Below are 19,805 nucleotides of genomic sequence, written 5' to 3'. Positions count from 1 at the left end.
TTTTTTTTTTTCATCAGTGCATGGAGCATTCCATAGGTTATACCATATAGTAGGCCATAAAGCAAGTCTCAACAAATTTAAAAAAATTGATATCATATCATGTATCTTTTGTGACTACAATGGAGTGAAGCTGGAAAACAACAAAAGAACTTCTAGTAAGTATGCAAATACATAGACACTGAAGAAAATGCTCCTGAATGGTGAGATCGAATCAGCAATCAAGAGATTTCCAACAAAGAAGAACCCAGGACTGGATGGCTTCACTGATGAATTCTACCAAGCTTTAAAGGAAGAATTAGAATCAATTTCCTCAAATTATGCAAAACAACTAAAACGAGGTAACTCTTCCAGACTCACTCTATGAGAATAGCATAGGATACGACAAAATAAGAGAACCATAGACCAGTATCCCTGATGAACATAGATACAGAAATTTTCAACAAAATGCTAGTAAATCAAATCTATCAATACCTGTAAAGGTCATCCACCATTTCCATGTAGAATTTATCCCAGTGATCCAAGGATGGTTCAGCGTGTGCAATCAATAAATATGGTATATCATATCAATGTAATGAAGGATAAAACCACGATTATCTCAATATATGTGTAGAGAGCATTTGATAAAATACAACATGCTTTCATTATTAAAAACTTTTAAAATTAAAATTGGGTATAGAAAAACATATATCAAACAATCACAATATGTGACCAACCCACAGGCGGCCCCATATTGAATAGGGGAAAACCTGAAAACCTTTTCACTAAGGCAATGAACCAGACAAAGATGCCCATCTCACTACTGTTACTCAGTATTGTTGTAGATGCTCAAAACCTGTCAAAAAAAAAAAAAACAGACAAAGATGCCCACTCTCACTACTGTTATTCAATACTGTTATAGAAGTTTTAGCCAGAGCCATTGGGCAAGAAAAAAATTCAAAATATTACAGACTAGAAAGGAGGAAGTCAACTTATCCCTGTTTGCAGATGACAGGATCCTTTACATGGGAAAACCAAAAGACTCTTAAGAGATTATTAGAATTGATAAGATAATTTGTCAAAGTTGCAAGATGTGAAATCACCACAGAAAAATGAATAGCATTGTTATGTACCAACAATGTTCTGGCTGAGAAATAACTTAAAAAATCAGTCTCATTCACAATAGCCACAAAACTGTCAAGTACTTTGTGATAAATTTAATCAAGGATGTGAAAGGTCTCTACAATGAAAATTATAAAACATTAATTAAAGAAGTAGAAAAGGACAAATAAGTGGAAAATTTCTTCCATGTTCATGGTTTGAAAATGAATTCTCTCAGAATGTTCATAATTCCCAAAGCAATTTACAGACTCCTTGCAGTCCCAGTAAAAAGTTCAAAGGCATTCTTCACAAAATTTACATTCTTTTCTTCATAAAATTCACATACAAACCTAAAAGACCCCAAATTGCCAAAGCAATATTAATTAAAAACAAAGCAGAAGAATTAGAATGTCAGATTTCAAGGCATACTATAGGACTATTATAATTAAAACATTCTGGTTCCTGGCATAAAACCCCAGAAATCAACCCACACATCTAGCAATTTTTGACAACTGGGCTAAAATCATTCCCTGAAACACAGTAGCACAGTCAATAGAAGACAAAATAGACAAATGGAATCATATCAAGCTAAGTAGTTTCTATACAAAAATGGAAACAGAAAAGTGAAGAGGCAACTGATAAAATAGGAGAAAAGCTTTGCAAACTATGCATCCAATAAAGGATTAATATCCAGAATATAGAAGATCAAAATATTCAACAATAACAAATTAAAGAATCCAGTTGAAAAATAGGCAAAGGATATAAGTATACATTTTTCAAAGGATGAAATACTTGGATGATGAAATGTCTGAATGTCCAACAGACACACAAAACAATGTTCAGGATCACTAGCATCATGGAAATGCAAATAAAATCCACAATGGGGTATTGCCTCATTCCAGTTACAATGGCTAATATAAATAATCAAAAGAGCAAATGCCAGCTAGGTTCTGAAAAGAAGGTACCCTACTATATTGTTGGTGGAAATGCAAATTGGTGTAACCATTATGGAAACAAGTATGGAGATTCCTCAGACGATTTAAAATGCATCTACTGTATTACCCAGTCATTGCACTCCTGGGAGTATATCCAAAGAAATTTATCAGCCTATGAAAAGACACCTGCTTGATTCACAAAATAAAGATATGGAATCACCCTACATGTCCATTAACTGATGATTGGGTAAATAAAATATGCTATATATACATATTGGAATATTATTTAGCCATAAAAAGAATGAATTCCTGGCATTTGCAAAAACAGGTGGAACTACAGGTCACTATGTTAAGTGAAATAAGTCAGACCCAGAAAGACAAATATCAGATGTTTTTTATTTGTGGAAGCTAATATTTAGAGGGTATAAAAAGTGTATAGATATTATTATTTGGTATATGGTTATAAGCATTGCTTCACTGAATCATGAGAATATACCCTTTTACCCCCATGGTATGATCATTGTCATGAAATCCTCAATGTAGCTTTGTTTTTAAGAAAAATAGTATATATGCACATGTATATAAAATCTACATATGTAGTGAATGCGACCAAAAATTAAGAATTGTTAAATTTTAAAACTTAAGAAAAAGCTTGTAAAGACTGAAGAAAAATGTTTTTCAAGGCTTATGTTCACTATGAAGCAAATGACTGTAGTAGACATTACAAAGTATAAACAAGGAGTCAAAATACAGTACTGGGAAAGATTACATATTCCACTTGAGTTTTGTAAAAGAACATGAAAGAAGATATAAATTCATAAAATTATATCCTGGAATGTAAATAGATCAAAATTTTATTTACATTAATAAATTTTCCATTAATAGATTGAATGGACAAAAAACAATACCCAATTATATTCTGCTTATGAGAAACTCTCATAATCTCTAATCTAAGAACACGCAGACTGAAAGAGAACAGGTGGAATGATATGCCATGCAAGTTGAGTCCATGATGAAAAATATGTCTACATATTTTTCAGACATATCAGAAATACAAGATAAAATAAACTTTGAATAAGTTTAGAGTTTAAACTTTAAAACAGACATATCAGATAAAATACACTTTAAATAAAAATTAGTAAAATATATAGAATGTCATTATTTCATTTCTTTCTTTGGCATCTGTTCAGAGAGAAATGACAAGCACTGTTGTATCTGAGTTGATCCAGGTGGGATGGTGGGAGAATGCCTGGTTTCATTGACTCTGGAGTTTTTTGGTTTAATTTTTAGAGGTCAAGTTCTCTGGGCACTTTTTGTCTTGCAGTGTCAAGGACGTTCTGACAAGGAAGAGTTGAATCGTGCTGCCTGCCATCAGCACCAGTAGCGTGTAGCTGCCCACTATGTATTGTCTATATGCAAAAGTTACCAGTGTCACTGGTCGGAGGGCTGGAGGAGAGTGATGCCTACTGAATGTGCCAGCTTTTCCTGGCCCTATCCTGGATCAAGGGTCCTTCTGGCTGCAAATTCACGGTTGTTCCAGAAAAGAGACGCTGCTGGGTACATCGTTAGGGGCATTGCCAAGGAACAACAAAACAGAACATCAAGAACAAACAGTAAATCCTAGGGAGGAGCTCCCTCTCCAGGGGTGCCATTCAGGACTCTCAGCACTGAGCCTGTGCTAGGTGTGTTCAGAACCCATACTGGGGGCAGCAGGGCTGAGTGAGTAATAGGGCTCTAAACACACTCAGCTCTCCCCAGGTTTCTAACTTGACAGTGTGCTTGGGTCCAGTGATGTTGTTTCCTTGTTTCTTGGGGTTTGTTTACAAACTTGCCAGGGAAGTATCCAGCAGGGATATTATTGAAGGCAAAAGCCAGGAACTACACTGTTCAGATCTTGCTTGGGAAAATACAAGCTTCTAACAGGCCAGTGTCCCCATGCTGCATCCATGGGACTATCTGTAGATGCCAACCTGTTATTGAGCCATAGCTTCAGGGTCTTGTGGCTCCTGGCTCTTGGAGTGAGTGAGGCAGAAGGAGGCAGAGTGTCTGCATCATACTTCCTCACTGTTAGGACACATTGGGGACCTCCCTTGAGTCACACAAGCTATTCCAGTTACCTAGAGTTGCTGACAGGAGCAAAGACCATTAGAGGAGGCAGCTGGTAACATCACACAAATCTTTCTGGGATGACAAGGAAATCATGTGCTTGTAGTTTTTTAATTGCATGAATAAATTGTATTTTAATATCAAAATAAGTTATATCCTAATATGTGCAAAAAAGTGTCATTATTTAATGATAAAAGGATGAATTAAATAAGAGGGAATATGATGTTAAATATATATGCACCTAAGGTCAGAACTTAAATAAATAAAGCAAATATTAATAGACCAAAAGGGAGAGACAAATTCAAATCATATAATGGTATGGGATTTAAAAATATTTATTCATTTTTGTGTAATTGAAAGGGGAAGGAGGGAGAGGGGAAGAGAAAGGAGAGAGAGATAGAAAGGTTTTCATCTGCTGGTTCACTCTTCAAATGCCTGCAGTAGCCAGGGCTGGCTCAGGCCAAAGCCATTAGCCGAGAACTTTTGAGTCTCCTAAATAGCTGACAGAGAATCAAGTAATTGAGCCGTCATTGGTGCTTTCCAAGCTCATTAGCAAGAGACTTGATTAGAAGCAAAGTATCTGTGACTCACCCTGGCACTCCAATATGGGATGTGGGTATCCCAAGCATCAATTTAACCTGCTGAGCAACAGTGCCTGCCTGAGTGTGTAATTTAATAACCCCAGATTGACAAATCATCCACAAAAAATTGACAAATCAAAAATTGACACATCATCCAGAGAGAAAAATAAACAATAATAAATATCAGTGTTACGTTACATCCTACACCAAATGAAATGATGGTCATCTGCTTAACATTCCAACCAATAGCTAAGAATATCCATTTTCCTCAACAGTTAATGGAAAATTCTCCAGATAGATCAGATAAGAAGGCACAAAACAATTGCAACACATTTTTAACATTTGAAGTGGTGTTGAGTATGTTTTTCAACGCAATAAAATGACAAGAACAAGAAAAAGCTGTGGAAAATATAAAAAAAAAACTAGAAATTAAATCACACACTCCTAAACTACCAATGGTCACTGAAGAAATTAAGATAAATTTTATTATGTCCTAAAGCAAATTGTATGAGAACTCTGAAAACAAGACTTACGGGATAAAGCAGGAGCACTACCAGGAGGGAAATTTATACCAGTCAATACTAATATCAAAAATCTCAAAGAAACCAAAAATTGTTCTATTCTCAAGGAACTAGAGAAACACGAGAAAGTCAAAACCCAAATTAGCCAAAAGAAAGGCAAAAGAAGGATCAGAGCAGAAACAGACTTAAATAAAAATTATGAGCAAGTGTTTCGGTGAAGTAAATTAAGCCACTGCTTGTGAAGCTAGCATCCCAAACTGAAGGGCATATTTGAGTTCCAGGTGCTTTGCTTCTGAGCCAGCTCCCTACTAATGTACCCAGGAGGCAGCAATACTGGTCAGTACTTGACATACTTAACAGACTTGAGCTCATGTTGTTCATAGGGTGGATGCAGATGGAGCTCTGGGCCTCCTGGGTCTATTTATATATCAGTACAGTATTTATATGTCTATTAGAACTTGAAAATAGATCTACATCCTTACAGGATATTGGCCTATAGCTTTCTTTTTTTTTTAACTTTTATTTAATAAATATAAATCGCCAAAGTACAGTTTATGGATTACAATGGATTCCCCCCCCACACACAAAATTCCACCCACCCGCACTCCTCCCATCTCCCGCTCCCTCTCCCATTCCATTCACATCAAGATTTATTTTTGGCTGGCGTCGCGGGTCACTAGGCTAATCCTCCACCTTGCAGCGCTGGCACACCGGGTTCTAGTCCCGGTTGGGGCGCCAGATTCTGTCCCGGTTGCCCCTCTTCCAGGCCAGCTCTCTGCTGTGGCCAGGGAGTGCAGTGGAGGATGGCCCAGGTGCTTGGGCCCTGCACCCCATGGGAGACCAGGAGAAGTACCTGGCTCCTGCCATCGGATCAGTGCAGTGCGCCGGCTGCAGCGCACCAGCCGTGGCGGCCATTGGAGGGTGAACCAACGGCAAAATGGAAGACCTTTCTCTCTCTCTCTCTCTCTCACTGTCCACTCTGCCTGTCAAAAAAAAAGTTTATTTTCAATTATCTTTATATACCGAAGATCAATTTAGTATAAATTAAGTAAAGATTTCAACAGTTTGCAGCCACACCAAAATACAAAGTGTAAAATACTGTTTGAATAAAAAAAAATACTAGTTATAGCATTAATTCACATAGTACAATACATTAAGGACAGAGATCCTACATGGGGAGTAAGTGCACAGTGACTCCTGTTGTTGACTTAGCAAACTGACACTCTTGTTTATGGCATCAATAATCTCCCTAGGCTCTTGTCATGAGTTGCCAAGGAAGCATTTTGAGTTCGCCAACTCTGATCATATTTAGACAAGGTCATAGTCAAAGTGGAAGTTCTCTCCTCCCTTCAGAGAAAGGTACCTCCTTCTTTGATGGCCCATTCTTTCCACTGGGATCTAACTCACAGAGATATTTCATTTAGGTCTTTTTTTTTTTTTGCCAGAGTGTCTTGGCTTTCCATGCCTAAAATACTCTCATGGGCTCTTCAGCCAGATTTGAATGCCTTAAGATCTAATTCTGAGGCCAGAGTGCTGTTTAAGGAATCTGCGATTCTGAGTCTGCTGTGCATCCCGCTTCCCATGTTGGATTGTTCTCTCCTTCTTAATTCTATCAGATAATATTAGCAGACACTAGTCTTGTTAATGTGATCTCTTTCACTCTTAGACCTGTCAGTGTGATCAACTGTGAACTGAAATTGATCACTTGGATAGTAAGATGGCTTTGGTACATGTCACCTTGATGGGATTGAATTGGAATCACCTGGCACGTTTCTAACTCTACCGTTTGGGGCAAGTCCGATTGAACATGTGCTGAACTGTACATCTCCTCCCTCTCTTATTCCCACTCTTATATTTAACAGAGATCACTTTACAGTTAAATTTAAACACCTAAGAATAATTGTGTGCTAATTAAAGAGTTCAACATTTGGTATTAAGTAGGACAAAAAAATACTAAAAGGGATAAAGTATTAAATTGTTCATCAACAGTCAGGACAAGGGCTGATCAAGTCACTGTTTCTCATAGTGTCCATTTCACTTCAACAGGATTCCTTTTTGGTGCTACTCAGTTGTCACCAATCAGGGAGAACATATGATATTTGTCCCTTTGGGACTGGCTTAATTCACTCAGCATGATGTTTTCCAGGTTCCTCCATCTTGTTGCAAATGACCAGGTTTCATTGTTTTTGACTGCTGTATAGTATTCTATAGAGTACATGTCCCATAATTTCTTTATCCAGTCTACAGTTGATGGGCATTTGGGTTGGTTCCAGGTCTTAGCTATTGTGCATTGAACTGCAATAAACATTAATGTGCAGACTGCTTTTTTGTTTGCCAATTTCATTTCCTTTGGGTAAATTCCAAGGAGTGGGATAGCTGGGTTGAATCGTAGGGTTATATTCAGATTTCTGAGGAATCTCCAGACTGACCTCTATAGTGGCTTAACCAATTTGCATTCCCACCAACAGTGGGTTAGTGTCCCTTTTTACCCACATCATCACCAGCATCATTTGATTTGCATTTCTCTGATTGCTAGTGATCTTGAACATTTTTTCATGTGTCTGTTGGCCCTTTGGATTTCCTCTTTTGAAAAATGTCTATTGAGGTCCTTGGCCCATCTCTTAAGTGGGTTGTTTGTTTTGATGTGGTGTATTCACATTAATTGATTTGCAAATGTTGAACCATCCCTGCATACCAGAGATAAATCCCACTTGGTCTGGGTGGATGATCTTTCTGATGTGTTGTTGCATTCTATTGGCGAGAATTTTATTGAGGATTTTTGCATCTATGTTCATCAGGGATATTGGTCTGTAATTCTCTTTCAGTGCTGCATCTTTTTCCGGCTTAGGAATTAAGGTGATGCTGGCTTCATAGAAAGAATTTGGGAGGACTCCCTCTTCTTCGATTGTTCTGAAGAGTTTGAGAAGAATTGGAGTTAGTTCTTCTTTAAATGTCTGGTAGAATTCAGCAGTGAATCCATCTGGTCCTGGGCTTCTCTTTGTTGGGAGGGCCTTTATTACTGTTTCAATTTCTGTCTCAGTTATGGGTCTGTTTAGGTTTTCGATGTCTTCCTGGTTCAATTTAGGTAGATTGCATGTGTCCAGGAATCTATCCATTTCTGATAGGTTTCCCTGTTTGCTGGCATACAAGTCCTTGTAGTAATTTCTGATGATTCTTTTTATTTCTGTGGTGTCTGTTGTTACGTTTCCTTTTTCATCTCTGATTTTATTGATTTGGGTCTTTTCTCTTCTTTTTTTAGTTAGTTGGGCCAATGGGGTGTCAATTTTGTTTATTTTTTCAAAAAACCAGCTCTTCGCTTGGCTGATTTTTTGTAATTTTTTTGGATTCAATCCTGTTAATTTCTTCTCTGATTTTAATTATTTCTCTTCTCCTACTAGATTTTGGTCTGGTTTGCTGCAACTTTTCTAGGTCCTTGAGATGCACTGAAAGCTCATTTATTTGGTGCCTTTCCAATTTCTTGATATAGGCCCCTATTGCTATAAACTTGCCTCTCAATACTGCTTTTTCCATATCCCATAAGTTTTGATTTGTTGTGTTGTTATCCTCATTTACTTCCAGAAAGTTTTTGATTTCTGTTTTGATTTCTTGAATGACTCAGTGTTCATTCAGGAGCATGTTGTTCAATCTCCATGTGTTTGCATATGCTCTAGGAATTCCTGAGGTACTAATTTCCAGCTTCATTCCACTGCGGTCCAAGAAGCTACATGGTATGATTCCAATTCTTTTGAATTTGCTGAGACTTGCTTTATGGCCTAGGATGTGGTCAATCCTAGATTAGGTTCCATGCACTGCTGAGAAGAATGTAAAGTCTTTAGATGTAGGATTGAAAGTTCTGTAGGCATCTGTTAGATCCATTTGGGCAATAGTGTCGATTAAATCTGCTGTTTCCTTGTTGATCTTCAGTCCGGTTGATCTATTTCTGAGATTGGAGTATTGAAGTCCCCCAGTACTACTTTATTGAAGTGTAAGTCTCCCTTTAAGTCCCTTAACAGATCTTTTAAATAAACCAGTGCCCTGTAATTAGGTGTATATACATTTATAATAGTTACATCTTCCTGTTGAATTGATCCTCTAATCATTATATAGTGCCCCTCTTTGTCGTTTTTTGTGTTAAAGTTTATTTTGTCTGATATTATGATGGCTACACCAGCTTTCTTTTGGTTTCTGTTGGTATGGAACATCTTTTTCCAACCTTTCACTTTCAGTCTGTATGCCTCTTTGTTGGAATGATGTGTTTTTTGTAAGCAGCAAATAGATGGGTTTTGTTCCTTAATCCATTCAGCCAGTCTATGTCTTTTAACTGGAGAGTTGAGGCCATTAATGTTCAATGTGACTATTGACAAGTGGTAATTTTGCCCTGCCATTTTTCTGAAGATATATTCTAATATATGCTTTGTACTTCCTGTGATCTTTACTGTGAGGTTTCCTTCTTTACCTTCTTTCTTTTTTTTTCTTTTTTCTTTTTTTTTTGATAGGCAGAGTGGACAGTGAGAGAGAGAGACAGAGAGAGACAGAGAGAAAGGTCCTCCTTTGCAGTTGGTTCACCCTCCAATGGCCGCCATGGCTGGCTCTGCGGCTGGCGCACTGCGCTGATCTGAAGCCAGGAGCCAGGTACTTCTCCTGGTCTCCCATGGGGTGCAGGGCCCAAGGACTTGGGCCATCCTCCACTGCACTCCCTGGCCACAGCAGAGAGCTGACCTGGAAGAGGGGCAACCGGGATAGAATCCTGTGCCCCGAGTGGGACTAGAACCCGGTGTGCCGGCGCCGCAAGGCAGAGGATTAGCCTAGTGAGCCGCGGTGCCGGCCACCTTCTTTCTTATTGTTGGCTTTGTTTCTGTGTTTCTGAGTGTAACCCTTCTTTAAGCATCTTTTGCAGGGCTGGACAAATGGTGACAAAATCTTTCAATTTCTGTTTGCTATGAAAGATCTTTATTTCACCTTCATTCACAATTGAGAGCTTTGCAATATATAATATTCTGGGCTGGCATTTTCTCTCTCTTGGTACCTGGGCTATATCTCGCCATTCCCTCCTAGCCTGTAGGGTTTCTGATGAGAAGTTAGCTGTGAGTCTAATTGGAGATCCTCTGAAAGTAATTTGACGTTTCTCTCTTGCATATTTTAGAATATTTTCTTTCTGTTTCACTGTAGTGAGTTTGATTACAATGTGTCGTGGTGAAGATCTCTTTTGGTCATGTTTATGTGGGGTTCTATGAGCTTCCTGTACTAGGATGTCTCTGTCATTCTCCAAACCCAGGAAGTGTTCTGCCAGTATCTCACTAAAAAGGCCTTCTAATCCTTTCTCTCTCTCCATGCCTTCAGGAACTCCTGGAACCCGAATGTTGTTTTTTTTTTTTAATAGTATCCTGTAGATTCCCAACAATATTTTTTAGATTTCTAATTTCCTCTTCTTTTCTTTGGTTTGACTCTATCCTTTCCTGTTCTCTGTCTTCTAAGTCTGATATTCTCTCTTCTGCTTTACTCTTTTCTGTTTTTAAGGCTCTGTAATGTGTTTGTCATTTGATCTATCAAATTCTTCACTATCACAATTTCATTTTCTACTAGTTTCTTCATTTCATTTTGATTCCTCCTTTAGATTTCATTTTCAGAAGAGAGATTTTCTATCCTGTCCAGTAAGGATTTCTGTGGTTCAAGAATTTGTTTTTGAGAACTTCTAGATGTTTTTACCATAAATATTTTGAAATCTGTATCTTGCATTTCTTCTATCTCATCATCTTTATAATCTTGAATTGGGGTGTGTAGTTCATTTGGGGGCGTCAATTATGACATTAGTCTTCCTTGTTCTTGTTTCCTCAGTTTCTGCATTTGTTGCTTGGAATTGTGGAGATATTCTTTGGTTTCTTCATTTTTTTCCCTTGCTGTGGTGGGTTTTCTCAGTATACTATGTCTCTAGATTAAGTGGACTGTCTGCTTTTGATGGATCTTTAGAGGCTTGTGATGGGTGTGGTCAGCGAGCTCTGTTCAGTTCTTCAGGGTTAAGGGTGTGCTAAAAATGACATACCCAGGTTAGGCATGGTAAATCAATCAATCTCTCTCTCTGTCTTTTTCTCTCTCTCTCTTATTTTATTCAGAAGGGATATAGGTCCACACAGCTGATCAGAGTTGAAGGCAGAATTGAGCTCTGTGCTCTGGCCCCTGTGGGTATAATATTCGTCTGCTCTGTCCCAAGGACCACACAAAGGATCTGTGTAGACTTCAGTATAAGCTCAAATTCCCCTGTACTCCCCCACCAGGTTGCCAAAGTTACTGAGATTGTGGCATCTCTGGAGAGTACTCACTTCGCCAGTACTCCGTGAGTCCTCTGCCACACTCTTGGTCTTTTTTTTTCTTTTTTCACAGTCTCAGTTCATTAGTTCCATACATTCACTAGGTCCTAAGCTCCTGTTATTTCTCCCCACCAGAGTCAGATTCTTCTGCTTGGCTGATGGCGGGTGCAGCTTTTACATATGTCCAAAATGGCACCTGCTCTTTGTTTTGCTTGCCTTTGTGAGTGGAGAGAGATAATCGTATCCATACCAGTTCCTTTTATTTTTATTTTTATTTATATATATTTTTTCTTCTCCTCTAGTTAGCATGGTGAACTTTCCCCCTCGGGGCTTCAAGTCTCTGTTCCCTGTAGGCTCTTCCTGCCGCTTCCCTGCCAGTATCTTGGGCTATTGTGGTTTTGCCTCACCTCCCTTTCCAGCGCTGGTGTGTAGACTCGGCAGCTGGGGTCCCGAGCCGTGGGCATCCGTGCCCTCCATGTAGGTCCGCCATGTCTCACTAGTTCCGGAAGAGTTTCCTCTGTAGATTTTTCCCTAACTTTTCCCTGAAACTACAGTATCTCCACTTTTATTAAACTATCTTTTCCCAGACTATCAGTGTGCTCCCTCCCTATTCTGCCATCTTGGCGTGAGAGTGGCCTCCTGGCTTTGGCCTGGCCTAGTCCTGCCTTTTTTTGTCACAGAGGAGTTGCCAGTGGATGGAAGATTCTCTCTCTGTCCTTCAAATAAATAAATAAATAAATAAATATTAAAAGCAATACAAAACAGCAATAAAATGAGCAAGTTGGTTTTTACCCCAAAAGATTAAATTGAAAAATTCTTTGCTATACCAGAGGAAAAAGAACAAAAATTCAAATCAGAAACAAAACAAGAGGCGGCCAGTCTTGGCACAGTGGGTTAAAGCCCTAGCCTGAATTGCCGGCATACCATATGGGCACCAGTTCTAGTCCCAGCTGCTCCTCTTCTGTTCCAGCTCTCTGCTATGGCCTGGGAAAGCAGGAAAAGAGGGCCCAAGTTCATGGGCCCCTGCACCTTTGTGGGAGACCCAGAAGAAGCTCCTGGCTCCTGGCATCAAATGGGCACAGCTTCGGCTGTTGGCAGCCATATGAGGAGTTAACCACCAGATGGAAGACCTGTCTCTCTCTGTCTCTACCTCTCTCTGTAAAACTGTCTTCCAAATAAATAAAATAAATCTTTTAAAAAAATAATAAACAAAACCAGAAACATTACAATTAACATCATAAAAATGCAGAAGACCAATAGGGACTATACTGAAAAAACATGTCAACATAATTGGAATTGGTTCTTTAAAAGTTGGGTAGAATGAAGTAGTGAAGCCATCCAGTGCTGGGCTTTTTCTTTTCTTTTTTTTTGCGGGGTGCTGTCTTTTAATGATTAAATCTCTGTCATGATTATTGGTCTATTTAGGTTTTCCAAGGTCTTCTGAATCAGTTTTGGTAGGTCATATCTGTCTGGCCAGCTATTGATTTCTGTGAGATTTTCCAATTTGTTGGATATAATTGTAGTAATTCCTGATGACTTTTTTTTTATTTCTGTGGTAACCATTGTAGCATCTCCTTTATCATCTCTGATTTTATTAATTTGGATCAGCTTCCCTTTTTTTGTTGATTGGGCCAAGGGTGTATCAATTTTGTTTATTTTTTTCTTTTTTTAAGATTTATTTATTTATTTGAAAATCAGAGTTACACAGAGAGAGGAGAGGGAGAATAAGAGTGTGAGGGAGAGGGAGACGAGGAGAGAGAGAGAGAAAGAGAGAGAGAGAGAGAGAGAGAGGTCATCCCTTCAATGGTTCACTCCCCAGTTGGCCACAACGGCTGGAACTGCACCGATCTGAAGGCAGGAGCCAGGAGCTTCTTGTGGGTCTCCCACATGGGTGCAGGGGCCCAAGCACTTGGGCTGTCTTCTACTGCTTTCCCAGGCCATAGCAGAGAGCTGGATTAGAAGTGGAGCAGCCGAGACTTGAACCAGTGCCCATATAGGATGCTGGTGCTTCAGGCCAGGGCATTAACCCAGTGCATCACAGCACCGGCCCAAATTTTGTTTAGTTTATCAAGAAAAACAGCTGTTCATTTCACTGATCTTTTTAATCTTTTATGTTTCAATTTTGTTTAATCTCTAATTTTTATTATTTTTTCCTCCTTTTATTTTTGGCTTTGGTTTGATCTTGTTTTTGTAAGTACTCAAGATGCATTGTTAAATCATTTCTTTTTTTTCTCCTTTTTTAAGAAAGCTTTTATTTAATAAATATAAATTTCAAAAGCACAACTTTTGGATTATAGCAGTTCCCCACATACCCGCCCTCCCACCTCTTCTTCCGTCCCATCTACTACCCCCTCCCATCCCATTATTCATTGAGATTCATTTTTAATTATCATAGAATGGCAAATGCCCTAAACAGCTCTCTGGCCTCAGAATTAGCTCCTTAAGGCACTTGGATCTGGCTAAAAAGCCCATGAGAGCATTTCACACATGGAAAGCCAAGACACTCTGACAAAAAAATGACATAAATGAAAGATTTCTGAGTGAGATCTCAGTGGAAAGAAGGGGTCATCAAAGAAGGAGGTACTTTTCTCTGTAGGAAGGAGAGAACTTCCACTTTGATTATTGCCTTGTCTAAATAAGGTCAGAATTGTGAACTCAAGAGACTTTAGCCTTGGCAACTCATGACAAGAGCCTCAGTTGATTACTGAAATCATAAATAAGAGTGTCAATTGTTAAATCAACAACAGGAGTCACTGTGCATTTGCTGCCCATGTAGGACCTCTGTCCTTAATGAGGTGTACTATGAGAATTAATGGTAAAACTTGTCTTCAAACAGTACTATACTTTGTGTGTCTGCGTTGGTGCAAACTGTTGAAATCTTCACTTAGTATAGAGTTGATTTGCTGTATATAAAGATAATTAAAAATGAATCTTAATGAAGAATGGGTTGGAAGAGGAGGTAGGAGATGGGATTGTTTGCAGGTGGGAGAGTGGTTATTGGGAAAGAACTGCTATAATCCAAAAGTTGCACTTTTGAAATTTATTTTTATTAAATAAAAATTTTCTATTAAAAATTAATTAAGGAGAGACAAAGGCATTTCTAAACAAATAAAATCTGAGGAAATTTATTTCTACCTTATGAGAAATTCTGAACAGAATTCTTTGTACTAAAATTAAATAATATCATATATACATATATATGTAAAGCATGCCTTAAAATGTACATGGGACATTCATATTTTGAAAAAAAATACATGGATTTTAACCATTTTTTACACCAAAATAAATTTATGTTTTAATTCCATTTTCACAAACTTTTAAATATCCACGTAGTGCATAGAACATCTAAAGGTATAAAATCCAAAGATAAGGATAAATAACACAATGAATTAAAAATATTCTCATATGATAGCTTGAGATTTTATCTAATTATACATGACTAGGACTAGAGATCCAAGGGAAGTTGCTGGGGTTATCTAATGTAGATCTTTGGAATAGAGTGTACATCCAATTTGATGCCAGAATCTCTGTAATTTTGAGGGAGAGTTCTCTGAGCTCACATGGTAACTGCTAAGATCTCTAGGTTGACGATACCCATAGGTTAGGCAGTTATTAAATATATTCATATGTAGTGTTAAGGTGCAGACTGAAAGCAGCTGCCACTGCCAGGGTGAAAGCTGGTACTAAGGCAACAATGATGTAAAAAAACAATCAGCAGGCCTGTTAGGTTTGTAATCTGTCTGGTTGTTCCACTCTAGGTGGAAATAATTGGTGATACTGGCAAAGAAGCAATGTGCTTCATCATTTCCCATTGATCATGTGGCAAAACAATGAAAAAGAGAAGGAGTTTTGGAATTGGGAGACAGCAAAGGAACCCAAACAATAACCATCCTTTGTGGTGCTTTTGGTCAGAAAGCACAAAGAGACTAATTCCATAAAAGGTAAACCAGTATAATTTCTTAAAATCATGGAAAGTATTAATATGTTAGGATTTATCTTTATTTATCAGCTATGTTCATGATATTGTAGTATAATGAATTATTGGGACTTTCAGTAAGTCTTCTATGACATGTGCAATGACATTTCTGCCATCTGCTTGCAAAAATTTAACACAGGAGAAATTTCAATACAGATCAGTTTTATTTTTGATATTGTATGTTTTTGCTCTTCTTTCTCATGTGATTTTGAATCTTTTGCTTGCTTTTCTTTCTTAGGTAAAGTTTAAACATAATGTTTTCTTTTTCTTAGCTTCAGTTTTAATTTTGATTGTTATTTCTTAGATGGAGTTTGAAAAATTACTCATCTTTCTTAGGCAGCATTTAAACAATACTCTACTTTTTATTAGGTACCTTTTTCTGTGGTTGGCTACGGGTAGTTGGAACATTTTGTGCTGGCTGGTTAGGTGAGGTTTGAGCATTTTGCTCTTCTTTTTCAGAAGATTTTCTGTTCATCAAACAACAGAAAAGTAAAAGGCAGCAAAGCAAAACAAAAAGTGGAATTGATAAGAGAAAATAGGAATTATCCTCCTTTTTTACTTTAGGAACTTCTTTTTTTCTCTCAGGGGGTGGACCACTATCAATACTACCTCCATAGCCTTTTTGTTGGCAGTATGGTGGAGCAAAATCATTTCCACAATGGCAGTGATGTTTACTATTGCAAATTCCATTCATATTGCACATATCAGGTAAACATTCTTTATCCCAAGCTGGCACAGGCACACACCTCCTATTGATACACACACGCTCTTCACCACACTCTGTACCATCTTTCACATCACCAATATCAGCTGTTACTGTCCCAAAATGGTAGTCAACACCCCAGCAATTGAGGCCATGTGCCTGAGTTATATGCACATTAGAATGATTTCTCAAGGGGGGAATTTCCATCACATTCTCACACTGAATCCTCCCACAAAGAATATCGTCAATATCACACCTTAGATATGACCTGCTATTATTTCCACAGTTACCAAAACGGTCACCACGGGTGTTAATTTCTCTGTAGCAAGTCTCATTCGCACTCTTGGCTTTCTTGCCAAAAATTTGCCTACACTGTTCATCACGGATATTGCATCTCTTTTCATAGCAGTAGCCCATGCCCAAGCAAGGGCTCCCATCCTGCACGTGTACATCTTCTGGACATTCATGCCAAGTTCCATTGCACCACTCTGGAAGATCACATTCATTGCTTTGTTTTCTACATACTTGTCCTGATGGCACCAATTGGCAGTCCCTGCAACAATTGCCAAAAGCACAAGCAGCCCCTGGTACAAGAGTGCAGTTTGTCGAACAACAGGGATCTTCTGTACATGATTCTAAAGATCCACAGTCACATTCCTCTTCTTCTTCAATAATACCATTTCCACAGCGCTTTCGTGTGAAATAGGAATCTTTAGATGGTAATTCACGCAAACAGGTCTTTTTTATAGTGGTAGTCCAATAATAGTCGTAACTGCAGTTGCTGAATTTGGATGATGAAGTTTTGGATGGAAACATTATGCATTTTGTACTCGCACATCGACATCCTGGAGTATCATGCTGCATACCATAATTATGACCTAATTCGTGTGCTATGGTACTTACAAATTGGATCACTGATTTCTCCCTGAAACTATTAACGGCACAATTATATCTATTATCACATACTGCTCCAAGAAAGGCTAGTCCAAGATATGAACCAAATCCATGCCTTACAAGAAGATGGATAACATCATGGGGAATGCGATTGTTAAAGATGTCTGTTTTCCATTTGCAAAATCTACTCAGGTAAGCAGGCATCTTTGCATATTCTATGGGATTTTGTTCATTCCAAATCTCTATTCCAGGTAAAACCACGACCATGTCCAATGGTGCATAAATAATATTCATTACATTTACAAGCTCGATGACTTCATTCTGTGTGTTTGAGATATTACTGCCCAGATAAACATGTCGTGCATTATCCACAACTAAAGCCAGTCTTGTGTACCATCTGTGGGTCCACCAACCCTCATAATGGCTCTGCATCAGGATGGAATTATCAAGCTCTTGATACTGGAATTGCTGTGCTATCTCTTCTGTTAATCTGCATCTCATGGACGAGAATTGTGTATCCTCACTGTCAATCTTATAAACCAGATGTTCAAATTTGGCAGAATGTGTTTTGGGCTTGATTTCATAAAGAGTGTCATTTGTCTGTAACATTCCTTGCAACCCCCCAAAACAGATGCTAAGAGCAACCAGGGACTCTGGGTCTCCTTCCACATAACCATGATAGTTGCAGTCCTTCGGGACAAAAGGCTGATCCTTTATGAGAGCACCCTGGTCTGTGTAGGTGAATATGGAGAAGTGTCTGGTTATGAAAATCTTCTTGACCTTCATGTGGATAGTGAGTCTCTGATCCGCAATGTGCAGTCTATAGGAGAGCCACTCTGGAGTCTGTATACCTTTATCAGTGCCAGTTATCCTCAAGGGTATTACCACTTCTGGGTGGCTGTCGTGTTGAGAGTGCCCAGTCTGGGGCCATCCAGAAAGGAAGAGAAACACCACCAAGCAGAGCATCAGGAAAGTAATCTTCATATGTACCAGGACTTCAGCCATAGCCATGTGGAGCTGTGCATGAGAGCAAAGGAGGGGAGTGGAGGAGGCACCCCTGGGCTGTCTCCTCCCTTTGACTTGGTTGTCTGCAGCCTGACCTTTAATGGTGTGTCTTCTGGCAGGGACAGTACATCAGAGCAGGAGAACTGAATAAAGTGAAGAGAAGGGTAGAGACAGGGATGGTATTATTAGTTGTCAGGTATGGAGGGGAAAGAGCCAAGTGTGGGTTAAAATTTATTAATACTTGTCTTAGCACATGACTCAATATATTGAATTGGATTTGCTCTTAAACATTAATGAGATGGAAAGCCAAGACACTCTGGCAAAAAAAAAAAAAATGACCTAAATGAAAGATCTCTGCGAGTGAGTTCCCAGTGGAAAGAACGGGTCATCAAAGAAGGAGGTACCTTTCTCTGAAGGGAGGAGGGAACTTCCACTTTGACTACGACCTTGTCTAAATATGATCAGAGTCGGTGAACTCAAAAGGCTTCCATAGCCTTGGCAACTCATGACTGGAGCCTAGGGAGATTACGGATGCCATAAACAAGAGTGTCAAATTGTTAAGTCAACAACAGGAGTCACTGTGCACTTACTCCTCATGTAGGATCTCAGTCCTTAATGTGCCGTACATTGTGATTTAATGCTATAACTAGTACTCAAACAGTATTTTTCACTTTGTGTTTCTATGTGGGTGCAAACTGCTGAAATCTTTATTTAATATATACTAAATTGATCTTATGTATATAAGAGAAATGAAAATGAATCTCGATGTGAATGGAAGGGGAGAGGGAGCAGGAGATGGGAGGGTTGCGTGTGGGAGGGAAATTATGGGGGAGAAGCCATTGTAATCCATAAGCTGTACTTTGGAAATTTATATTCATTAAATAAAAGTTAAAAAAAAAAACATTAATGAGACCTGTCAGACTCTAGGTGTACAAAAGATGATGGCCACAGGTTGATAATTATTAAACCTAAATGAAGGACACATGGACACAATATACTTTTGCCTAAATATGCATACATTTGTAAATATAATATGCATATGTAGGGGTATCTGTGTGATAATTTGCAATAAATGTTTTTATTCATATAAGGGAAGACATTTCATGTATTTCATATATACAGTTTTAAGAACGTAATAACACATTCCACTCAATCTTCCCTTCCTCCCTCACTCCCACCCTCCTTTCTCTTTCCTTTCATGTTTTTCTTCTAATATTTGCATTGACATACTTTAAACTTATTTTATATGTCACAAGCTTGATATTCCACTAAATAAAGAATACAACAGGTAGTAAGTAGAAAAGTCATCTTCTTGCAGGAGTATAGGCCATCTAAAAATATAATTTAATGTATTTATATTATTCTTTTTTTGTACTCAGGGAAAACGTGATATTTGTTTTTGTGGACTGGCTTATTTCAGATGAAACAAACATCTATAGTGCTTTGTTTTGTTATTAAATTGTAAATTACTTAATCACATTACTAAGGAAACATATGTAAAACACACATACATTTTCTCATGGTGCCCAATACCTGCTTTCATATAACCAATCATTCTTTGTCCTGTCTTCATTTAATCTTGTCAAACTGTGTCAAGAATGTTAATATGTGCGTAAAGGATGCCTTCATTTTGTCCAACAATAAACAGTCTAAATAGTATTAGAATAGGAAGGGGAGTACCTTGGGTTATTAGGTGTTATCC

At 38.3% G+C, this 19,805-nt stretch overlaps 1 protein-coding gene across 1 annotated transcript; it reads right to left on the bottom strand.

Annotated features, from left to right (window-relative positions):
• Nucleotides 1-802: 802 nt before the first annotated feature.
• On the bottom strand, nt 803-18,109 carry LOC100358067 (disintegrin and metalloproteinase domain-containing protein 25). Its single transcript, XM_089327015.1, has 2 exons — nt 16,061-18,109; nt 803-832 (listed from the first exon to the last, which is right to left on the bottom strand). The coding sequence occupies exons 1-2, from the start codon at nt 18,107-18,109 to the stop codon at nt 803-805; spliced, it is 2,079 nt and encodes a 692-aa protein (XP_089183141.1).
• Between the last annotated feature and the right edge of the window lie 1,696 nt (nt 18,110-19,805).

Source organism: Oryctolagus cuniculus, chromosome 2 (genome assembly GCF_051225735.1).
Source record: "Oryctolagus cuniculus isolate XC-2025 breed Fujian yellow rabbit chromosome 2, ASM5122573v1, whole genome shotgun sequence".
NCBI lineage: Eukaryota > Metazoa > Chordata > Mammalia > Lagomorpha > Leporidae > Oryctolagus > Oryctolagus cuniculus.
This window is presented reverse-complemented; position numbering and strand designations above follow the sequence as displayed.